We start from the raw sequence: 18,952 nt of genomic DNA, 5'->3' as shown, positions 1-18,952 counted from the left end.
GTCTCAACCCACAGGTTGAGAACCACTGCTCTAGGGCATCTGAGTTTCCTGACTTTCCTGTTAGGCTGCTCTGCTCATTACATCATTGTAGGAAAAGAAAAACCCAACTCCTTGAAATATATCCAATTTGGAGATTATATAATGGTCTAAAATTAAAAGTGTGGGGTATATAAAACACTTTGAGGACCCAGAGTTATTCAGAGATAGGCTATCACCTCTAAAGTCAGCTGAAGTAGGTTTGTGAGGCCCAGTGACCCTGGTCGGAGCAAGCAGAGGCTTCAATAGGAGCTCCAAACAGAGAGGGCCGATACTTTGAGTTATAGGTGTGTGCCCACATCTGTGTGAATGCTCGCGTGTGTGAGAGAGAGATGGAGAGAAAGAGAATAAAGGTTAATAATTTTCCCAAAAAACTTTAGGGAGGGCAGTTATTTTAGATATAAATCTTTGATCTATCAGTTTTTTTCTTTTGTTTGATTCCTGGTTTATATTCATTCAAGATAATTATTAATTATGTTTATTTTCCTCAGAATAGAAATAGTTTTCTCTGTGATTAAAACATTTGGAAACAAAACAAACCCTGTAATTCTGTACCCTATTTTAACCATTGTGATAGCATTTTTATAACAGTTCTTTGTCATTTTTAAAATCTAGTTTAAGCATTCATAATCACATACAATTTTACATTGTATTTCGTTGTTTACATGGAAAATGCTAGTTATAATGCTTAGCACATAGTAGGCACTTAAATATTCACTAAAAATGAATTATTGACATTTTTATATAATCTTTGAACATCATTTAAAAATATATTTTTATTGATTTCAGAGAGAAAGGGAGAGGGAGAGAGATAGAAACATCAATGATGAGAGATAATCATTGATCGGCTGTCTCCTGTATGCCCTCTATTAGAGATTGAGCCTGCAACCCGGGCACGTGCCCTGACCGACTGGGAATCGAACCATGACCTCCTGGTTCATAGGTTGTGATGCTCAACCACTGAGCCACGCTGACTGGGCTTGAACATCATTTTTAATGGGCCATCTAGTGGCTATCTATACTATAGGTCATTTTCCATTACCCTACTGTTGGATATTAAGTTATTTCTAGTTTTTTTCCGTTTTAAAAATACATTGCATATTTTGATGTTGATTGCTTTCCCAGATGCATATAGCCTTTTCTATGTATAAGATTATTTTCTTAGGATAGAGTCCCAGAAATGATTATGTGCCAATTAACTATTAGTCAGGGACAGACTAATAATTATGCAAGGAACAGAATACAATTGAGAAACATTTTGTTAATTTTGCTGGGGAGTACAGGATAAATCTGGCTTCCACCGGAGCTGTATCAAGTTGCTCAGTTTACACATGCAGGGCTTTGTCTCTTTGCTTCCCTCTGGCTGACTCTTGCCACCTGGTGGTAAAAATGGGCATTGATAACTTTTTGTAGTTTATAATCCTGACAAAAATCTTAAAGATTATTTGATTTGGATGATTTAACTATTGTCTTGTGTCTGACCCTCAACCAATGAATTGCAATGGCCAAAGATGTGAAGTACCTTTTTTTTTTTTTAATTTTAGAGAGAGGAAGGGACAGAGAGAAACATCAATTTGTTGTTCCACTTATTTATGCATTCATTGGTTGATTCTTATATGTGCCCTGACTCGGGATCGAACCTACAACCTTGGCATATTGGGATGATGCTGTAACCAACTGAGCTACTCAGCTGGGGCATAAAGTGCCTTGATTGACTAAGCCTGGGTTAATGTGCCCACAATTGGGGGTTAGGTCAGCTCCAACCAAATTACATGGACTGACCAGATTACTTTACAATATAATAAAGATGTTTTCTCAGGAAAGGACCTTGGCAGACAGGAAAAGGATATCTGTTGTAAATGTTTTATTAAGTATCAGTAATTTAATAATTATTGCAGATTTTAATTATTTTAAAATTAATTTTATTAAATGCTTTATCACTCTTGATAGCCATTGGTAAATGATTTCTAAAAATTCATACTAATCCTAGTAATATTTATTATTTTAATATACTCTAATCAACTTTGGGTACTGTTATTTTCTAAATATTTTGCTAATTTAATAGATTAAAAATTGTGCTTTATATTTCCTTTTTTCACTTAACATCTATGATAATTATCTTTTACTAGAGGCCCAGTGCACAAAATTCATGCACGGGGGGTCCCCTCAGCCCGGCCTGCATCCTCTCCAATCCAGGACCCCTTGGGGGATGTCTGACTGTCTCTTGTGATCCGGGACCGCTGGCTCCTAACTGCTCGCCTGCCTGATCACCCCTAACCACCTCTGCCTGCCTGCCTGATCGCCCCTAACTGCTCCCCTACCAGCCTGATCGCCCCTAACTGCTCCCCTGCTGGCCTGATCACCCCTAACTGCCTCTGCCTTGCCCTGCACCCAGGACCCAGGATTCCCTCCTCTGGCCAGTCACAGGCACCCTGGACCTGGGCTTCCCTCCCTCTGGCCAGCCGCAGGCACCCAGGACCTGGGTCGGCTTTGCCCAGGCCGCAGCTGCAGGCACCCGGGACCGTGGGGCAGGTGGTTAGTCCCTCTCCTGGGCCGCAGCTGCAGGCGCTGGTGCCCGAGACTGTGGGGTGGGTGGCTCATCCCCCTCCCGGGCCGCAGGCGCAGCCACTGGCACCCAGGGACCGTCAGGCAGGCGGCTTGTCCCTCTCCCAGGCTGCAGCCTGGCTGGTCCCCATTCCTCTCTCCCCAGTGTTGAGTGTCTGAATGGTTAAGGCATGATGGCATGAGGACGTGATGACCATTTCATATTAGTTCTTTATTATATAGGATAACTAATTTAAATAGCTGCTTACTCTTGCTTTTGATAGATTTACCATTACCAAGCTATTTTTCAATTCTTGAACATTTAGGTTATTTTTTAAAAATATATTTTATTGATTTTTTACAGAGAGAAAGGGAGAGGGATAGAGAGTTAGAAACATCGATGAGAGAGAAACATCGATCAGCTGTCTCCTGCACACCCCCAACTGGGGATGTGCCTGCAACCAAGGTACATGCCCTTGACCAGAATTGAACATGGGACCCTTCAGTCCGCAGGCTGACGCTCTATCCACTGAGCCAAACTGGTCAGGGCGACATTTGGGTTAAAAATTTTTATTTTTAACCTTTGTAGGTAATAATACTGCAAGTATTTTTTTTTCCCCTGCAAGTATTTTTATATGCCCATAGATTTTTGCCTCTATGAGGTTTTTCTTTTGGAAAAATTTCAGTGATATTTTTGCATCAAAGGTATAAACATCTTTATGCCCTTTGCTTTAAAGAATTTTACCAACTTGTATTTTTATTGTATAGTTACTGTATCATATTTTACCAACATTGAATACTATTTTAAAGAATATTTGTTAGTTGATTAGATATAAAAAGTGATCTCAAATAGTTTTAATTTGCAATTTTAAATTAATGACTTTTTTTTAGTGAATTCCCAACTTCCATCTTCTTGTTACCTTGTTATTTAGAGTATAAACACCAGACATAGAGCATCACATCAGACATACCTTGTGCTTTATTTTATTTCTTTTTCTTGTGCCCAGGTCTGGTCCATCGAACTCACATGTCATCCTGTCGTGTGGATAAGCCTTCTGAGATAGTAGATGTTGGAGACAAAGTATGGGTGAAGCTTATTGGCCGAGAGGTAAAGTTCTGTGTTAATTTCATCTCGTTAGAAAGGATTAGGAAAAGCCAGGGTTTTCTTGGTATTTTATGATGGTGAGTGTGTATATGCTGTTAATTGTGGCTGAGAATCTTATTTTGAATCCTGCCCCATAATCTGTCCTGAATATAAACCTTCTGGCTGGTTCTCCTCTCAAACTGAGAAAGAATGGTGTGAACTACTATAAGTATAGCACAAAAAGACATAGAGTTTACAGTCACTTTTCCTAATACCTGGCACCATGCGACATGAGGAAAGTGAGAAAGCTCTGAAGAACCCTGTTACAGCTCACTTTAGGGTAAGTGGGCTGTGGGTCATTCATTCATACATAATTTTATAATTTTTATTTGTAACCATTGTAGGTAATAATACTGCAAGTATTTTTATATGCCCATAGGTTTATGGGAAGACCACAGGAGAAATATGAACATGTACTGAGGCCTGCTCTGCTACCAGGGGAGACAGCCTGAAAGAGATACTGTTCAATAGTATTTGAGTGCTTAATGTGCATTAGGTCTGAGGGATATAAGAGTGAACTAGACATAGATGACCCCAGCTATTATAGAGCTTATATAGAATATAACTGGAGGAGAGAAAGAAAAAGTAAACAAATTAAAATAATTAAAAATTATGGTAAGTGCTATAATGGGTTCAAACAGTATCAGAAGTAGGTTTAGATAAAGTCGTCAGGAATGGGCTTTCTGAAGATATGGAGTGTGAGCTGGGAAGGAAGTAGTCATGAAAAGTTGGGATAAGGATATTCTAGGTAGAGAAGAGCTGGTCAAAGACCCTGAAGTGAAGAAGGGCTTCAAATGCTGGAGGAAGCAAAAGAAGACCAATGTGGTTAACAATTGTCCTCATGTTTGTAGAGGTTCTAGACCAAGTCCAAAAGGAGATCTAGCCTATTGGAATGTTCTGAAACTCATTCTGGGCTCATAGATCTCTGCATTGATCATTATGCTGAATTTACCTGAAGAAACAGCTTTTCTTTTCTGCTGGGTTACTTCGACAGACCTTGGATTTGGGGACAATCATTTTTGTCTTTCCCCACAAGAGGGGCAAAAAGAGATGAAAACCATTTCCTAAAATCCTATCACAGAACCTGCCTATTATGCTTTTAGCACCACCAGTGCTCTTAGCACAGGACCTTGGCTATTAGAGGAGTACTGTTTGTTATGATGACAAAAATTTCTATTCTTAGATAATTCTAGATCAGCGGTCTAAATGATGTACTTTGAGCTTTTGATGACTTTGTTTTCATCTTTTTCAGATGAAAAATGATAGGATAAAAGTATCTCTCTCCATGAAAGTTGTCAACCAAGGGACTGGGAAGGACCTTGACCCCAACAACGTTATCATTGAGTAGGTAAAAGGTTTGGAAAGGCTAACATTCTTCTACCTCTCAAACCATGGAGTGCTGTAGTGAATCAGGCTGACGGGAAACCCTGCCATTTATAGACTGTGTATTGATGAGCTCTATAACCTCTGTGTCCTTGGTTTTTAGAGGTATAGTGTTATATAAAACACTTGTAACATGCGAAGTTCCCAGCACAGAAGTGCTCCGTTGTGGGTTTTGTTTCTTTTCCCTTACTCTTTTTCTGCTTCTGCCCTTTAGCCACTCAGCAAGCAAGTATTCATGAAGTACCTGTTATTTGCCACTCTCCTAGTGCTGGGACTGAAAAAGGAAGATACCAAATGGGAGGGGAGGGTAATCTAGAAGCAACTCCAATAGGGTTTAGATGCCTGTGTCTTGGGATGCACTGTATTCTCAACACTACATCTTACTTTCATTGGCTCTTCTTTTTTTTCTTTTTAATTTTATTGATTTCAGAGAGGAAGGGAGAGGGAAAGAGAGATAGAAACATTAATGATGAGAGAGAATCATTGATCAGCTGCCTCTTGCATGCCCCCCCACTGGGGATCGAGCCCACAACCCGGGCATGTGCCCTTGACCAGAATTGAACCCGGGACCCTTTAGTCCACAGGCCAATGCTCTATACATTGAGCCAAATCAGCTAGGGCTCATTGGCTCTTCTGACCTTTAATTTGGCAGTGGAAGATTTTCTATTTATGTAGGATAATGTCTGGTGATACAGGGAATTTACCATCTGTATTTCTTGACTATATGCCAGTGATTTCTAACCAGGGGCTCCTAGGTCCTTTTTTGTTATTGTTCTTTTTTATTTTCTACTAGAGGCCCGGTGCACAAAATTCATGCAGGGGGGTGGTGTCCCCTCAGCCCAGCCTGCACCCTCTCCAATCCGGGACCCCTCGGGGGATGACCGACTGCCGGTTTAGGCCCGATCCCTGGAGGGATCGGGTCTAAACTGGCAGTCAGACATCCCTATCACAATCCTGGACTGCTGGCTCCTAATCACTCACCTGCCTGCCTGCCAGTCACCCCTAACTGCCTCTGTGTGCCAGCTTGGTTGTCCCTAACTGCACCCTCGCTGCTGGCCAGGTTGTCCCCAGCTGCCTCCGCCCTGCTGGCCTGGTCACTTCTAACTGCCCCTCCCCTCCAGCCTGATCACCCCTTACTGCCCCCCCCTGCTGGCCTGGTCGCCCCTCACGGCCCCCCTACCAGCCTGGTCGCCCCATGCAGCCTGCTTGTTCAGTCATTTGGTTGTCCCTCAATAACCCTCCTGCTGGCCTGGTCGTATGCAGCCATCTTGTGAGGGTATGATGGTCAATTTACATATTGCCTCTTTATTATATAGGGTTTCCCCCCCCTAGATCCTTAAAACCTCTTCAAAAGGAGTCTTGGGGATTTATGAACTGTTTCCAGTGTTTCAGAAAGCCAACCAAAATCATACATTTATCCTCATGTTAACCATGACATTATGTTGTTGCTTTTGATGATAAAGTATCATATTTACCTCATACTAATCAGGTGCTCTCAGTGATAGTTATGATATCAATTTTTAGAAAACAGCCCTGATGGGTTTGGCTCAGTGGATAGAGTGTTGGCCTGAGGACTGAAAGGTCCCAGGTTCGATTCCAGTCAAGGGCATGTATCTTGGTTGCAGGCACATCCCCAGTGGGGGGGTGTGCATGAGGCAGCTGATCGATGTTTCTCTCATCAATGTTTCTAACTCTCTATCCCTCTCCCTTCCTCTCTGTAAAAAGTCAATAAAATATATTTAATAAAAAAAGAAAAAGAGAACAAGAAAAAAAAAGTTGCATGAGTGATATCTTGGTGGTGAAAAGTTTGGAAACCCTACGTTTATTGTACTCAGTGAAATCACCTTGGATATGAAGGTATTTTACCTAAAAGGAAGGGAAGTGGTATTTATTGAATACATACTATATGCTAGGTATTGTGCAAGGCAGTTTATGTATATTAGTGCATCTGATTCTCATAACCTGCAAAGTAGATATTTTCTCCATTTTACTTTATCTCTCTAGTCTCTAACTTGATGCTTGGTAATAACTTGCTTAGGGTTTTATAGCAAATCATAGTGGGTTAGGATTTTTAATCTCAGTCTCCCTGACATTAAGGCTAAGCCCCTTTATACTACATGATGCTTCTAGCAGTTGCATGCAACTTATAGAGTTTTTCATATATCTCTAAATATTGACATGTTTGTAGGGCTGATTATTGACAAAACACTTTCCATTTATGGTAGGAATCTTTTATAACTCTGCTCAGAAGTGTTATCTAATTCTGGCATTTATCAAAATTGCATTATAATAAATTGCTTCTGTTGCAAATAATTTTAGGCTATGCAGCCTCATTAAAAAGCAGTGAAATTTCCCAAAGCCACCCTTGTAAGGGTAAAATATGAAAATAAGTAAGATAAAAGAGCTACCTCTCTTTATCAAAACAAGAGTAGAGAAGAGAAAGGGCTCCCTGGGTTTATGCTGGATGTGTTTCCATGTATAGACTGTTTCTAGTAATAACCAAGTGGAAACAGTACTTTGTTGTAAACTGTTTGTATAGCTGCATCCAGGAAAGAAGCATGGCTTGGTGAAATGATGACAGGTTTTAGAGTTAGACTTGAATCAGAAAGAGTTCTAGTTCTGCCCCAAAGTAGTATGACTTTGAGCAGATTACCTAGCCTCCCTGGACCATAACTTCTTCACTATAAAATGACACCTACCTCTCAGAAATGATAGAATGATTTAAATAAAATCTTGTTTGTAAAGAGCCTAGCTTATTGTCTGGTCTGTAATAGAAACTTAATTTATAATAGCTAATTGTGGTTACTGTTTTAAAATGTCTCTTTGTTTTTCTTCTAATATCTGAAATTATATCTTTTCTTTTGAAAGAATCGATAAGACCCATGAGAAAATGGGCTACATCATAACCTTATCTCCCATAGTACCTGATGTATAGCAGTCAGGTAGTACATCCACTTATTCCTTTATTCAACAAGTGTTTGTTGGGGTCATATTCTGTTTGAGGTACAATGGCAATACCAAGATTTCTGCCCAAGGACCTAACTGCCTATTGTAATGAAATAATTATGCAAATAACTTTAATATAAGGCAACATGTAATAAGTGCTAAAAGAGTGGTTGAAAGAAAGGATTCTAGTCCTGGCCCAGTGTCACTCAGTAGGTTGGAGCATCTTCCTGTACACCGAAAGGTCAGGGGTTTGATTCCCAGTCAGGGCACATATCTACGTTGTGAGTTCAATCCCTGTTTGGGGCATGGAAGGCAACCAATGTTTCTCTTTCCCTCTCCCCCTCTCACTCCCTTCCCTCTCTCTAAAATATCAATGAGCATGTCCTCGGGTGAAGATTAAAAATAAATAAAGAGCCAAAACCGGTTTGGCTCAGTGGATGGAGCTTCGGCCTGCGGACTGAAGGGTCCTGGGTTCGATTCTGGTCAGGGGCATGTACCTGGGTTGCGGGCACTTCCCCAATGGAGATATGCAGGAGGCAGCTGATCGATGTTTCTCTCTCATCGATGTTTCTAACTCTCTATCTCTCTCCCTTCTCTCTGTAAAAAATCAATAAAATATATTTTAAAAAAAAGATTAAAAATAAATAAATAAAGTATTCTAGGAATTAGCTTGAAGAGAAAGAGTTGATTTAAGGCCCTGGTGATCAGAGCAGAAGTGGCATTTGAGCTAGGTCTTGAGGAATAGATAAGATTTTGTCAGGCAGCAGGAGAAGGAATGGCATTCAAGGCAGTAGAAATGGTTTGAGGAGCCTGGCCATTGTGGTTCAGTGGTTGAGCATCAACCCATGAATCAAGAGGTGTCCATCTGGACAAAGTAAAGTAGTCTGGTTTGGCTAGAGCAGTGGTTCTCAACCTTCTGGCCCTTTAAATACAGTTCCTCATGTTGTGACCCAACCATAAAATTATTTTCGTTGCTACTTCATAACAGTAATGTTGCTACCGTTATGAATCATAATGTAAATATCTGATGTGCAGGATGGTCTTAGGCGACCCCTGTGAAAGGGTCGTTCGACCGCCAAAGGGGTCGCGACCCACAGGTTGAGAACCGCTGGGCTAGAGCCTATTGTACAAGTAAAGATGAAGCTGGAAAAGTAGGTTTGACGGTAAAAGGACTTGAATGCCAAAGTAAGGAATTTGGACTTGATTTTCCAGGAAGTCTTTGAAGGTCTTTTAAATCCAGGAGTGACCTTGTAAGGGTTGTAGGGGACTTAGCAAGGTGCATAATTATCTCTTTATCCTCTGTGCATCAATGAGATGAAGTGTAGTTTTATTCATAATTATTAATTCAGACCCTTGTCCTGAATGAAAAAGAATGTTCTATTTCACGCCATTGCTTTTATTGCCCATCTCCTTATGCCCAACACTTTTCCTTCTTTCTCCCTTCTACCTGCCAAAAGCAAAAGAAAAAACCAACATACAGCATTACCTTGTAGTATCTCTGGCCACATCTCTTAATCAGGCCAACAGTCACAGTATCCTTTTCATTACAGGCAAGAAGAGAGGCGGAGGCGGTCCTTCCAGGATTACACTGGGCAGAAAATCACCCTTGAGGCTGTCCTGAACACCACCTGCAAGAAGTGTGGCTGTAAAGGTAAGGTGAAGCCTCTGCCATTTCAGTTTGTCTCCTTGTGGGCGGACCCTGTACTGGATGAGCAGCCTAGTGAGTTTAGTTCACCCTGTTTTTAAGCCAGGTGATGGCTTGACCTGTTCATGCTGTTATTCCTACTAGACTTATATCAGAGTTCACGGCTTGCTACTTTTTCTGTTTCCTTTTCTGAATGCTAGCCCTGCTGCTGGCTCTGGTGATGACACTGTTAAACTGTCACCACCTCTTCTCTCCTCTCTGCAGCTAATGCCCTACCTGGGCAAGGCCCCAGGTACTCTGCCAGGAAGGTAAGAGTGTTGGATTATGATTAACTCTCTAAATTTTATCTCCAAAGGATCATTACTGTTCTGCAAGAATTAAGAAACTTAGAAATATATTTATTAAGGAATCAAGTTAAACCCTTTCTTGCTCATCTCTTTAACTTCAGAGTTCTGAATGCAGTATCCTCTCAGTAATAAAGAACACACTCTAGTCATTTTCTTTTAGCTCTGCTTCCTCAGGTTTCCTCTAGTCTTACTCAAATATTAAAGAGCTCTTTCAGCCTGACTTCCTTGTTGGAGCTGTAATGAGAGGGGTTGCCAACTTCTCATTTCAGAGTGGCCTCAATTTGTTACCACTTCTCCCGAGCCTTCCATCTACCTAGCCTTGTTGATTTTTCTACAGCGACTGGTAACATATTTGTGCCCTGGTTGAGGTTGTGGGGTTTAAGCCCCTATTTATCATTAATGTAGAGGGAAGAAGGAAAAGTAAAATGGAGAGAAAGAATACCTCCTCGGGGGAATTGTGGGAGCATTCCAAGTATTTGGAAAACTAGGCTGTATTCTTCTTCCAGGCACCATCCAGCTTCTGGATTCAGAGTTACAAAGTCGTTTACATGTTGCTTTTGATGGTTTTATCCAATTCTGTGTGCCCCTGAGATAGGGTCTACAGTAAGCACAGTCAAAACCAGCTCTATAGCCTCTGTTAAAGGGGCCCTTGATAGCACTGTAGGCTCAGGGAAGGTGGGGTCTTCTTACCTTCAACTTGTGTCCACCAAGTATAACATGAGGCAGAGAAGAATAATGAGAGATGGAATTTGTTCCAGTCAGCAAAGGCTGGGCCAAAGGTGGTTGGTTTTGGTGCAGCAGAAAGGGTACAGGGCAGGGGGGCACAAGACCCTAGGTAAGTTTTACTTCTGCTGCTCTCTGTGTGACCTTACACTACTTCTCTACTCTGGGCCTTCATATCCTCTGCAAATGCAATGTTGTATTTGATTATCTCTAAGGCCCTTGCCAGACCTGACAGTCTGTGCATGTCAAGTGTCCTAGGTGACCATGCCTGTCTCTCTGTGTGTTAGCTTGGATGCTGCCTTCCTGCCAGCTGCCTGAGAGCTATCTTTCTTCAGGACCTTGGTCTGCCACTTGGCTCACTCTGCTAAACATTCTGTTCTCTGGAACAACCTTTTGTTGTCAGGAATAAGTTCCAAATAGATCTTTAAAAATTACTAAGCTTCATTGCTAATAGAGGGCAGTACCAGCCTGCATGCTCATCTGTATCTTCTGCCATTTCCAAAGCAGTGCCAGTGTTTCTCACAGCTTTAGGACCAGCTGCAAGGCTGGCTCTGGTTGAGTGAGCAATGCCATCTTGAGGTGACAGAAAATCTGTTCTGAATCCAATAGCTGCTCTGAATGAACTCGGTAATACCTCCTGAACCAGCTAGCCCTTCCAGGAGCCTCTGGGGAAGATCCGCCTGCTGAGAGGAACGACTGCTTTCTCCTCCCAACTTTTCTACTCCTCTTCTGCAGGCCACTTTGCAAAGGATTGTTTCATGCAACCAGGTGGGACCAAATACTCTCTGATACCTGATGAGGATGAGGAGAAGGTAGAGGCAAAGGCAGCAGATTTTGATAAGCCTGACCCTACGAAGAATTCTAGGAAAAGAAAGAAGGTGAGTGCTATCTTGCTTTATTTATCATATAAATAGATATGTTTTAGAATGTAAATGTACTTTGCACAGAAATGTAAAAAAATGCTGAAAAACATAAAGAATATTAGGATCTCCTGTAATCTTTCTACCCAGGGAAACTCTTATAGTATTTTTGGTATGTTCTAATGTTTTTTATAGGTAATAATTAATATATACACACACTCTTATACATATATACACAAAATTATGGTCATCCTAGGCATAACTTATATCCTACTTATTTTATTATACTTACTAAAAGCATTTTCTGGTGTCCTTATTTGTTCTTCAAAAACTTGATTTAAGAGCCGCTGTGTGATTTTTTTTTTTTTTTTTTTTGGTGTCAGGAGTGGAATGATGTTTTATTTAATAACTAGAGGTGGAATGATGTTTTATTTAATAACTAGAGGCCCGATGCATGAAATTTGTGCTGCCTTGGCCCTCGCAGCCCCGGATTCGTCTGGAAGGTTGTCCAGGTGGTTGTTCTGCTGTTTGGTCTAATTAGCATATTAGCTCTTTATTATATAGGATTTTTCTATTGGATATTTTTTATTATTTCCAACCTAAATTTGCCACATATCTTATTGTTTTCTTTGGTTACATTCTTAAAAAGATTACTGAATTAGGGCTTTAAGGCTCTAGATACATTTTGTCAAACTGTTATTCCAGAAAGTGGTGGATGAGAGTGTCTGTCTCAGTGAGTTCTGTCTCTTACTACTTACAGCAGAAGAATTCATAAAACAGACATTGTGGTGCACAAAAACTGCATTTGTAATTTGTCACATGATATACAGAGAAAATGAAAAACTATGCAATGGTTTGGTCAGGATATAGTGGTTCTCATGTTGTGCAGTATTTTTCTAATTGTGGCCAGTTATTAAGTTTGGGGGTTTTGTTTTGTTTTGTTTAAAGCTTTAGCAAACTTTTGTTGTGGTCAACTTGTTTCAGGCATTGCAAACCTAGGAATACAAAAACTGTGATCAAATCCTTGCTCTCGTGTGCATTATCTACAAATTAAGTATTATCTTCACCCTGGCTGGCATGGCTCAGTGGTTAGAGTGTCGGCCTGCCAACCGAACGGTCTCGGGTTCGATACCATCAAAGGCACATACCTGGGTTGCAGGTTCCCTGCCCAGGTTGGGTTGCGTGTGAGAGGCAATCAGTTGATATGGCTCTCTCTCCTCTCTGTCCCCCCCTCTTCCACTTTCTCTAAAAATCAATGGAAAAAATATCCTCGTGTGAGGATCAACAAAAATAAATAAACAAATAAACAAATAAATAAGTGTCCTCCAGTGAGGATTAACCAAAAAAAAAAAGTCTTTTTTATATAGGTGAGGAAAAGGGTGTATTTTAACATTATAAGAATTAGCCAAATATATTAATAATAATTTATTGATCTGTATTTTCTCTCCCTGGGTGATAACATCCTTTCTAAGACTTTGTGTCCATGACTTCCACATACCTAACTAGTATCTCAAACTTTGGCTTGGAGTCCATCAGATGTAAATTTGAGACCCATACCAGCTATGTAATTTTGGGCTCTTTAACTTCAATTAATTTTCAAAGTGGGATTGTTCTGGTCTTTGATGAGAGTGTTCCTTGCAGAGGGATACCCAGCTCCCAAAAATAGATATAAAGTACTGACAAATAAGTGCTTAATTAATGTTGGCCATTATCTCTTCTTTAGCCCTCCTTCCTACACACACACACATACACACACACACACACACACACACACACACACACTCACCCCCATCACCATAAAAACAACAACCCAAACTCTGTCTTGCATTACTTGTTTTAATGATACCTCAATTATATTTTTTCCACTCCCACTGCTACTCTGCATTTCATCCCCTCACAACTCTCCCATTTATACTGTTGAACTAGCTTAGGGAGATTTTTAAAATGTATATTTTGTTGCCAACCTCTTAGTATCAAGATCACAGGCCCTGGCCTCTGACTTTGTTTTAAAAGCACCTTCTTTATCTCATTGCTTGATTCTCTTCATTATCATGACTTTTCACCCTCTGCTTTAACTCTGAATGTTGGAGTGCACCAAGGCTGTCTCATTACTCCCTTCTCTTCTCTGGCTACCTTCTTCCTAGGTAATCTCTTCCCGTCCTGTGGTTTTGAGTACAATTTTATGCAAATAATCCCCAAATTAAGTGTTTGTATCCTTTTTAAAAAATCCAAATCTATAATTCTATGCCTCACTTTTTCTCTGGAACCTTAGATTTAGATATTCAACTGCCCACTTGACATCTTTGATTGCCAAGTTGGCATCAAACTTAACACACCCCAAATTTTAAAAATTTCCTACCCAAAGCTTCTCCTTCTACATTCTGCTCTATCTCAGTGAATAGATCACCTTTCATCCAGTTGCTTAAGCCAAAATCTGCAGCCTTTGGGTATATTTGTTTTTTAATTGTGGTAAAATATAGATAACATAAATTTTATCATCTTAACCATTTTGAAAGTGTACATTCTTTGACATGAAGTAAATTCATATTGTTGTGCAATCAATACTGCTATTTATTTCCAGAACTCTTTTTATCTTGCAAAACTGATAGTCTATACATTAAACAATAATTCCTCATTTCCCCTTCCCCAACCCCTGATAACCACTATTATGCTTTCTGTCTCCATGATTTAGACTTCCCTAGAAACCTCTTTAAGTGGAATCATACAGTATTTGTCTTTCTGTGACTGTCTTTTTGACGTAGTATAATGTCCTCAGGGTGTAGCATGTGTCAGAATCTCCTTTCTTAATATTTCATGTATGTATATACCATATTTACTAGTACTTATTCATTCATTCATTGCTTTCACTTGGGTTGCTTCCACCTTTTGGCTGTTGTGAATAATGCTGCTATGAATATAGTTGTACAATTATTTCTTCCAGACCCTGCTTTCAATTCCTTTGGGGATTTACCCAGAAGTAGAGCTGCTGGATCATATATGGTGATCCTATTTTGAAAATTTTTTTTATTTTTAAGGAATCACCATACTGTTTTTCAATGTTTTATAATTGTCACTTAGGTAAAAGTGGTTGTTGGTGGTGTTCAGTTCTTTTATGTCTTTTCTCATTTAATTTTTTAATTCCCCAAAGAGGGTTGTTAAAATATCCAATCAGACCATATCTCTTCCTATTTAAAATTCTTCAATGATGACCTAGCCAGTGGTCGGCAAACTGCGGCTCGCGAGCCACATGCGGCTCTTTGGCCCCTTGAGTGTGGCTCTTCCACAAAATACCATATGCAGGCGCACACGTACAGTGCGATTGAAACTTCGTGACCCATGCACAGAAGTCGGTATTTTGTGGAAGAGTCACACTCAAGGGGCCAAAGAGCCGCATGTGGCTCACGAGCCGCAGTTTGCCGACCACTGCCCTAGCCAGTTTGGCTCAGTGGATATAGCGTCGGCCCGTGGCCCTGGTCAGAGCTTGTGCAAGAGGCAAGTAATTGGTGTGTTTCTCTCACATTGATGTTTCTCTCTGTCTTTCCCTCTCTCTTCCACTCTCCCTAAAAATCAATGGAAAAGTATCCTCTGGTAAGGATTAACAACAGCAACAAAAAATCTTGAGTGATTTTTCTATTATATTTAAAATCCAGAATGCCTCCTGTGAAAACAAACTGTCTAACCCTGTTCCTCTTCAGCTACAACCTGTAGCAGGTAGTAACTTATATCTAGCTAAAACATTGTTTTGTCTTTTTTATGTGTTTATTTTATTATTTTTTAAATATATTTTTATTGATTTCAGAGAAGAAGGGAGAGGGAGATAGAGATAGGAACATTAATCATGTGAATCATTGATTGGCTGCCTCCTGCATGCCCCCAAAAAGGGATTGAGCTCGGGCATGTGCCCTTAACTGGAATCAAACCCGGGACCCTTCAGTCCACAGGCTGACACTGTCCACTGAGCCAAACCAGCTAGGGCTATGTGTTTATTTTTATAGTTATCTTCTACATATGGCAAGGGATGTAAGATTTCTATTTACAGTTGTCTTATAAAGTTTCCCTTTTATGAAAAACTTTTTAAAGTAAAAAGTAATAAAATTTTAAGTAAACAAATAGCAGGTTGTAAACACATGGAATAAAAATTGTGGCAATATTGCCCTAACCTGTTTGGCTCAGTGGATAGAGCGTCAGCCTGTGGACTGAAGGGTCCCAGGTTTGATTCTGGTCAAGGGCATGTACCTTGGCTGCAGGCATATCCCCAGTAGGAGGTGTGCAGGAGGCAGCTGATCGATGTTTCTCTCTCATCGATGTTTCTAACTCTCTATCCCTCTCCCTTCCTCTCTGTAAAAAATCAATAAAATATATATTTTTTAAAATGTGGCAATATTATAGCAATAACTGACACTTGGAAAACATTGATTTAGAGCAGTGGCGGTATTATTTTAGTTTGGTAATATTCTGTGAATCAAAGAAATAGAAATTAGCAAAAGCCCCTGCTTCAAGTAGTGCCTTCCAGAAGCCTTCTGCAAACCTTTAGCATTGCCAGATTTAGCCTAGTTCCTTCACAGAGGCAACCCTGGATCTACCCAGCCTGCAGTATTGCTTTATTTTGAACATAGGACTTGGCTTTACATACCTTTATTTCTTGAAGTTTCTGAAGCTTCCTTGTAGAGATCTGAGGACTTGATTTAAAGAGGGAAAAGGGAAGTTCCCACTACATACTTTTGTTATCCTATATTAGAGGCCTGGTGCACGAAATTCATGCAAGAGTAGGCCTTCCTTCCCCCAGCTGCCGGCACCGGCTTCCCTCCAGCACCCGGGACCCAGGCTTCCCTCACAGCCCTGGCTTTTGTCTGGAAGGTCGTCCAGAAGGATGTCTGGTCTAATTAGCATATTATGCTTTTATTATTATCCTATATAATAATAGAGGAATATGCAAATTATCCAGAATGCTATCATGTCACAACCATTCAACAGGGTGGGCGGGGCTGTGGGGCCATGGGGCGGGACTCCGGGTCTGGCGCAATTTTGTCCTGCCCAGGCAAACTCCCCCGCGACCCCGTGGCCAAATCCCAATGTGGACCTGGGGTTTACTAAACTTTACTGGAGCTGCTCCCCACACCCCCACCCCCGCCCCAGGACCACACTGCCCGCAGCAGGGTGCCCTGGCAGCCTCCTGACAGGCAGGCGGCCAGCGAGAACCGAGTGGGGCAGGGCAGCAGGGAGCCAAGTTCCTGGGGGTCTGAGGAGAGCGCCTGACAGGAGCCCAGACTGCAAAGAAGGAAGAGGAAGCGGCCATGGGGAGCTCTTCCAATCCCCCTGCACAGACACCCTACCCCAGCCCCTGCACCCCTGGGAGGACGGGGAGGTTTACCGGACGGGGAGAAGACCCAGCCTCGGGTAGCCATAGCCCGCACCTCCAACTCCCGATCTCTTCCCCTGCCATCCCCGCCAGGGGCACGCACAACAATAGCACACCGTCAGCGCCCCTGGAGTACCTGGGGCCAGGGACTGTCGGGCCCCATCCACTGGGGCCAGGCACGCCTCTCCTCCCTACAACTCCAGACCCAGGTGGAGGCAGGCCCGAGCAGCCCCCAGGGTCAGACCCATCCCCCGCTGACAGCAGCGGCCCCATCTCTGCAGCAGAAGTGCACCGAACCTCGCTGGGGGCCACGGCTAAACCCGCCCTCCTAGCCCGCTTGGCCCCACCCTGGCCTAGCCCCCACCCCGCTCCAGAAGATTGGAGCCCTGCCCTGAGCACATACAGCTGCGAAAGGGCCACATACAAATTAAAGAATGGTGCCAAGCAGGGAGGTTTGACAGTTACTCCCTCTTCGGCCTCGCTGCCCCCTAGTGCCTCACCGACCAGTGCCTCCAGGGACGACCACCGCTACAGGGCTGCTGGCCAGAGCCCGCCCCTCCGAGGCCTGAGGAACCCTCTGCAAAGGTTCGATAGCTACAGTCCCAGGAAACAATCATGCTCTCCTCCCCTAATCAGCACCTGCTACCTGCAAGGGTACCCGTGGGCTTAAAAATAACAATCCCTTCCCGTTTAGACATCACTTACTTGATGAAACATTTCTAAGTTTATTAGCTCAGAACCTCCTCATGACAACTCAGTGAGGTAGGAGGAGAAGAGTTTACAATTCCCACAGTATATGTGTATGTATTCAGAAATGAAGCTCAGAGAGGAAAAGTGTCAAGCCCAGTGGTTCCCAAGGTGCAGCACACGCCCCACAGGGCGGGTAATTTGATTTTAAGTGGGGGCAATTGGAGAATGAGTTAACAGTGACTTTTTTGCATTTCTTATGGTTCTAGAGGGCCTCATCTACAGTGTATCCTATATAATAAAAGGCTAATATGCAAATGACCGAATGGTGGAATGACCGGTCACTATGATGCGCACTGACCACCAGGGGCAGACACTCAACGCAGGAGCTGCCCCCTGGTGGTCAGTGTGCTCCCACAGGGGGAGTGCCGCTCAGCCAGAAGCAGGGCTCACGCTGGCAAGCACAGCGGCAGTGGTGGGAGCCTCTCCCGCCTCCTTGGCAATGTTAAGGATGTGGGCTTAAGCCATCAGTTGGACATCCCCCCAGGGCTCCTGGACTGCGAGAGGGTGCAGGCCAGGCTGAGGGACCCCCCACACACACACACACACACACACAAGTGCACGAATTTCGTGCACTGGGCCTCTAGTACATAATAAAAGGCTAATATGCAAATTGACCGACCTGCAGAATGACCATTCGCTATGACATGCACTGACCACCAGGGGGCAGATGCTCAACACAGGAGCTGCCCCCTGGTAGTGCACTCCCACAGGGGGAGCACTGCTCAATTGGAAGCCAGGCTCATGGCCCGCTAAGCCTAAGCCATCAGGCGGACATCCCCTGAGGGCTCCCGAACTGCGAGAGGGCACAGGCCCAGGCTGAGGGACCTGCCCCCCCTCCCCTGAGTGCATGAATCTTGTGCACCAGGCCTCTAGTTAAAATATAAAACAAAAGAAAGGCAGTTCATAATCTGACTATTTTACCAGAATTACATTATTGTGGCACATATTTTCTGCCAGCTGTTTTCCAAATGTTTTATCTAGGTGTAATAAAAATGTATGTACAGTTTTGTTTTCTGCTTTTTTACTTTGTCATAAGTATATTTCCGTTTTTATCACATAGTCTCAATTCCACTTATTTGAAATGGCTGTACCATATTATATCAGGTAGGTGCTGGGGAATTGCATTTTTGGAGGCAGTTGAGGGTGGTACTTAAGAACCTGGGCAGAGGAAACAGACTGCCCATGTTTCATCACAGCTCTGTTCTCTCCTCATTG

General features: G+C 42.4%; 1 protein-coding gene across 3 annotated transcripts in view; it reads left to right on the top strand.

The window, feature by feature from the left end:
- Positions 1 to 18,952, top strand: part of ZCCHC17 (zinc finger CCHC-type containing 17) — a 54,692-nt gene that overhangs the window by 23,080 nt on the left and 12,660 nt on the right. For all 3 annotated transcript variants that reach the window (XM_006102890.2, XM_014468257.2, XM_006102891.3), the window contains 4 exons: positions 3,588 to 3,688; positions 4,977 to 5,068; positions 9,604 to 9,704; positions 11,504 to 11,646. In XM_006102890.2, coding sequence (XP_006102952.1) covers positions 3,588 to 3,688; positions 4,977 to 5,068; positions 9,604 to 9,704; positions 11,504 to 11,646 — 437 coding nt within the window. The remainder of the gene's footprint in view (positions 1 to 3,587; positions 3,689 to 4,976; positions 5,069 to 9,603; positions 9,705 to 11,503; positions 11,647 to 18,952) is intronic.

The sequence above is a fragment of the Myotis lucifugus genome, unplaced genomic scaffold (genome assembly GCF_000147115.1).
Source record: "Myotis lucifugus unplaced genomic scaffold, Myoluc2.0 scaffold_438, whole genome shotgun sequence".
Taxonomy (NCBI): Eukaryota; Metazoa; Chordata; class Mammalia; order Chiroptera; family Vespertilionidae; genus Myotis; species Myotis lucifugus.
Note: the sequence above shows the minus strand (reverse complement) of the source record. Positions and strands in the feature narration are given on the sequence as shown.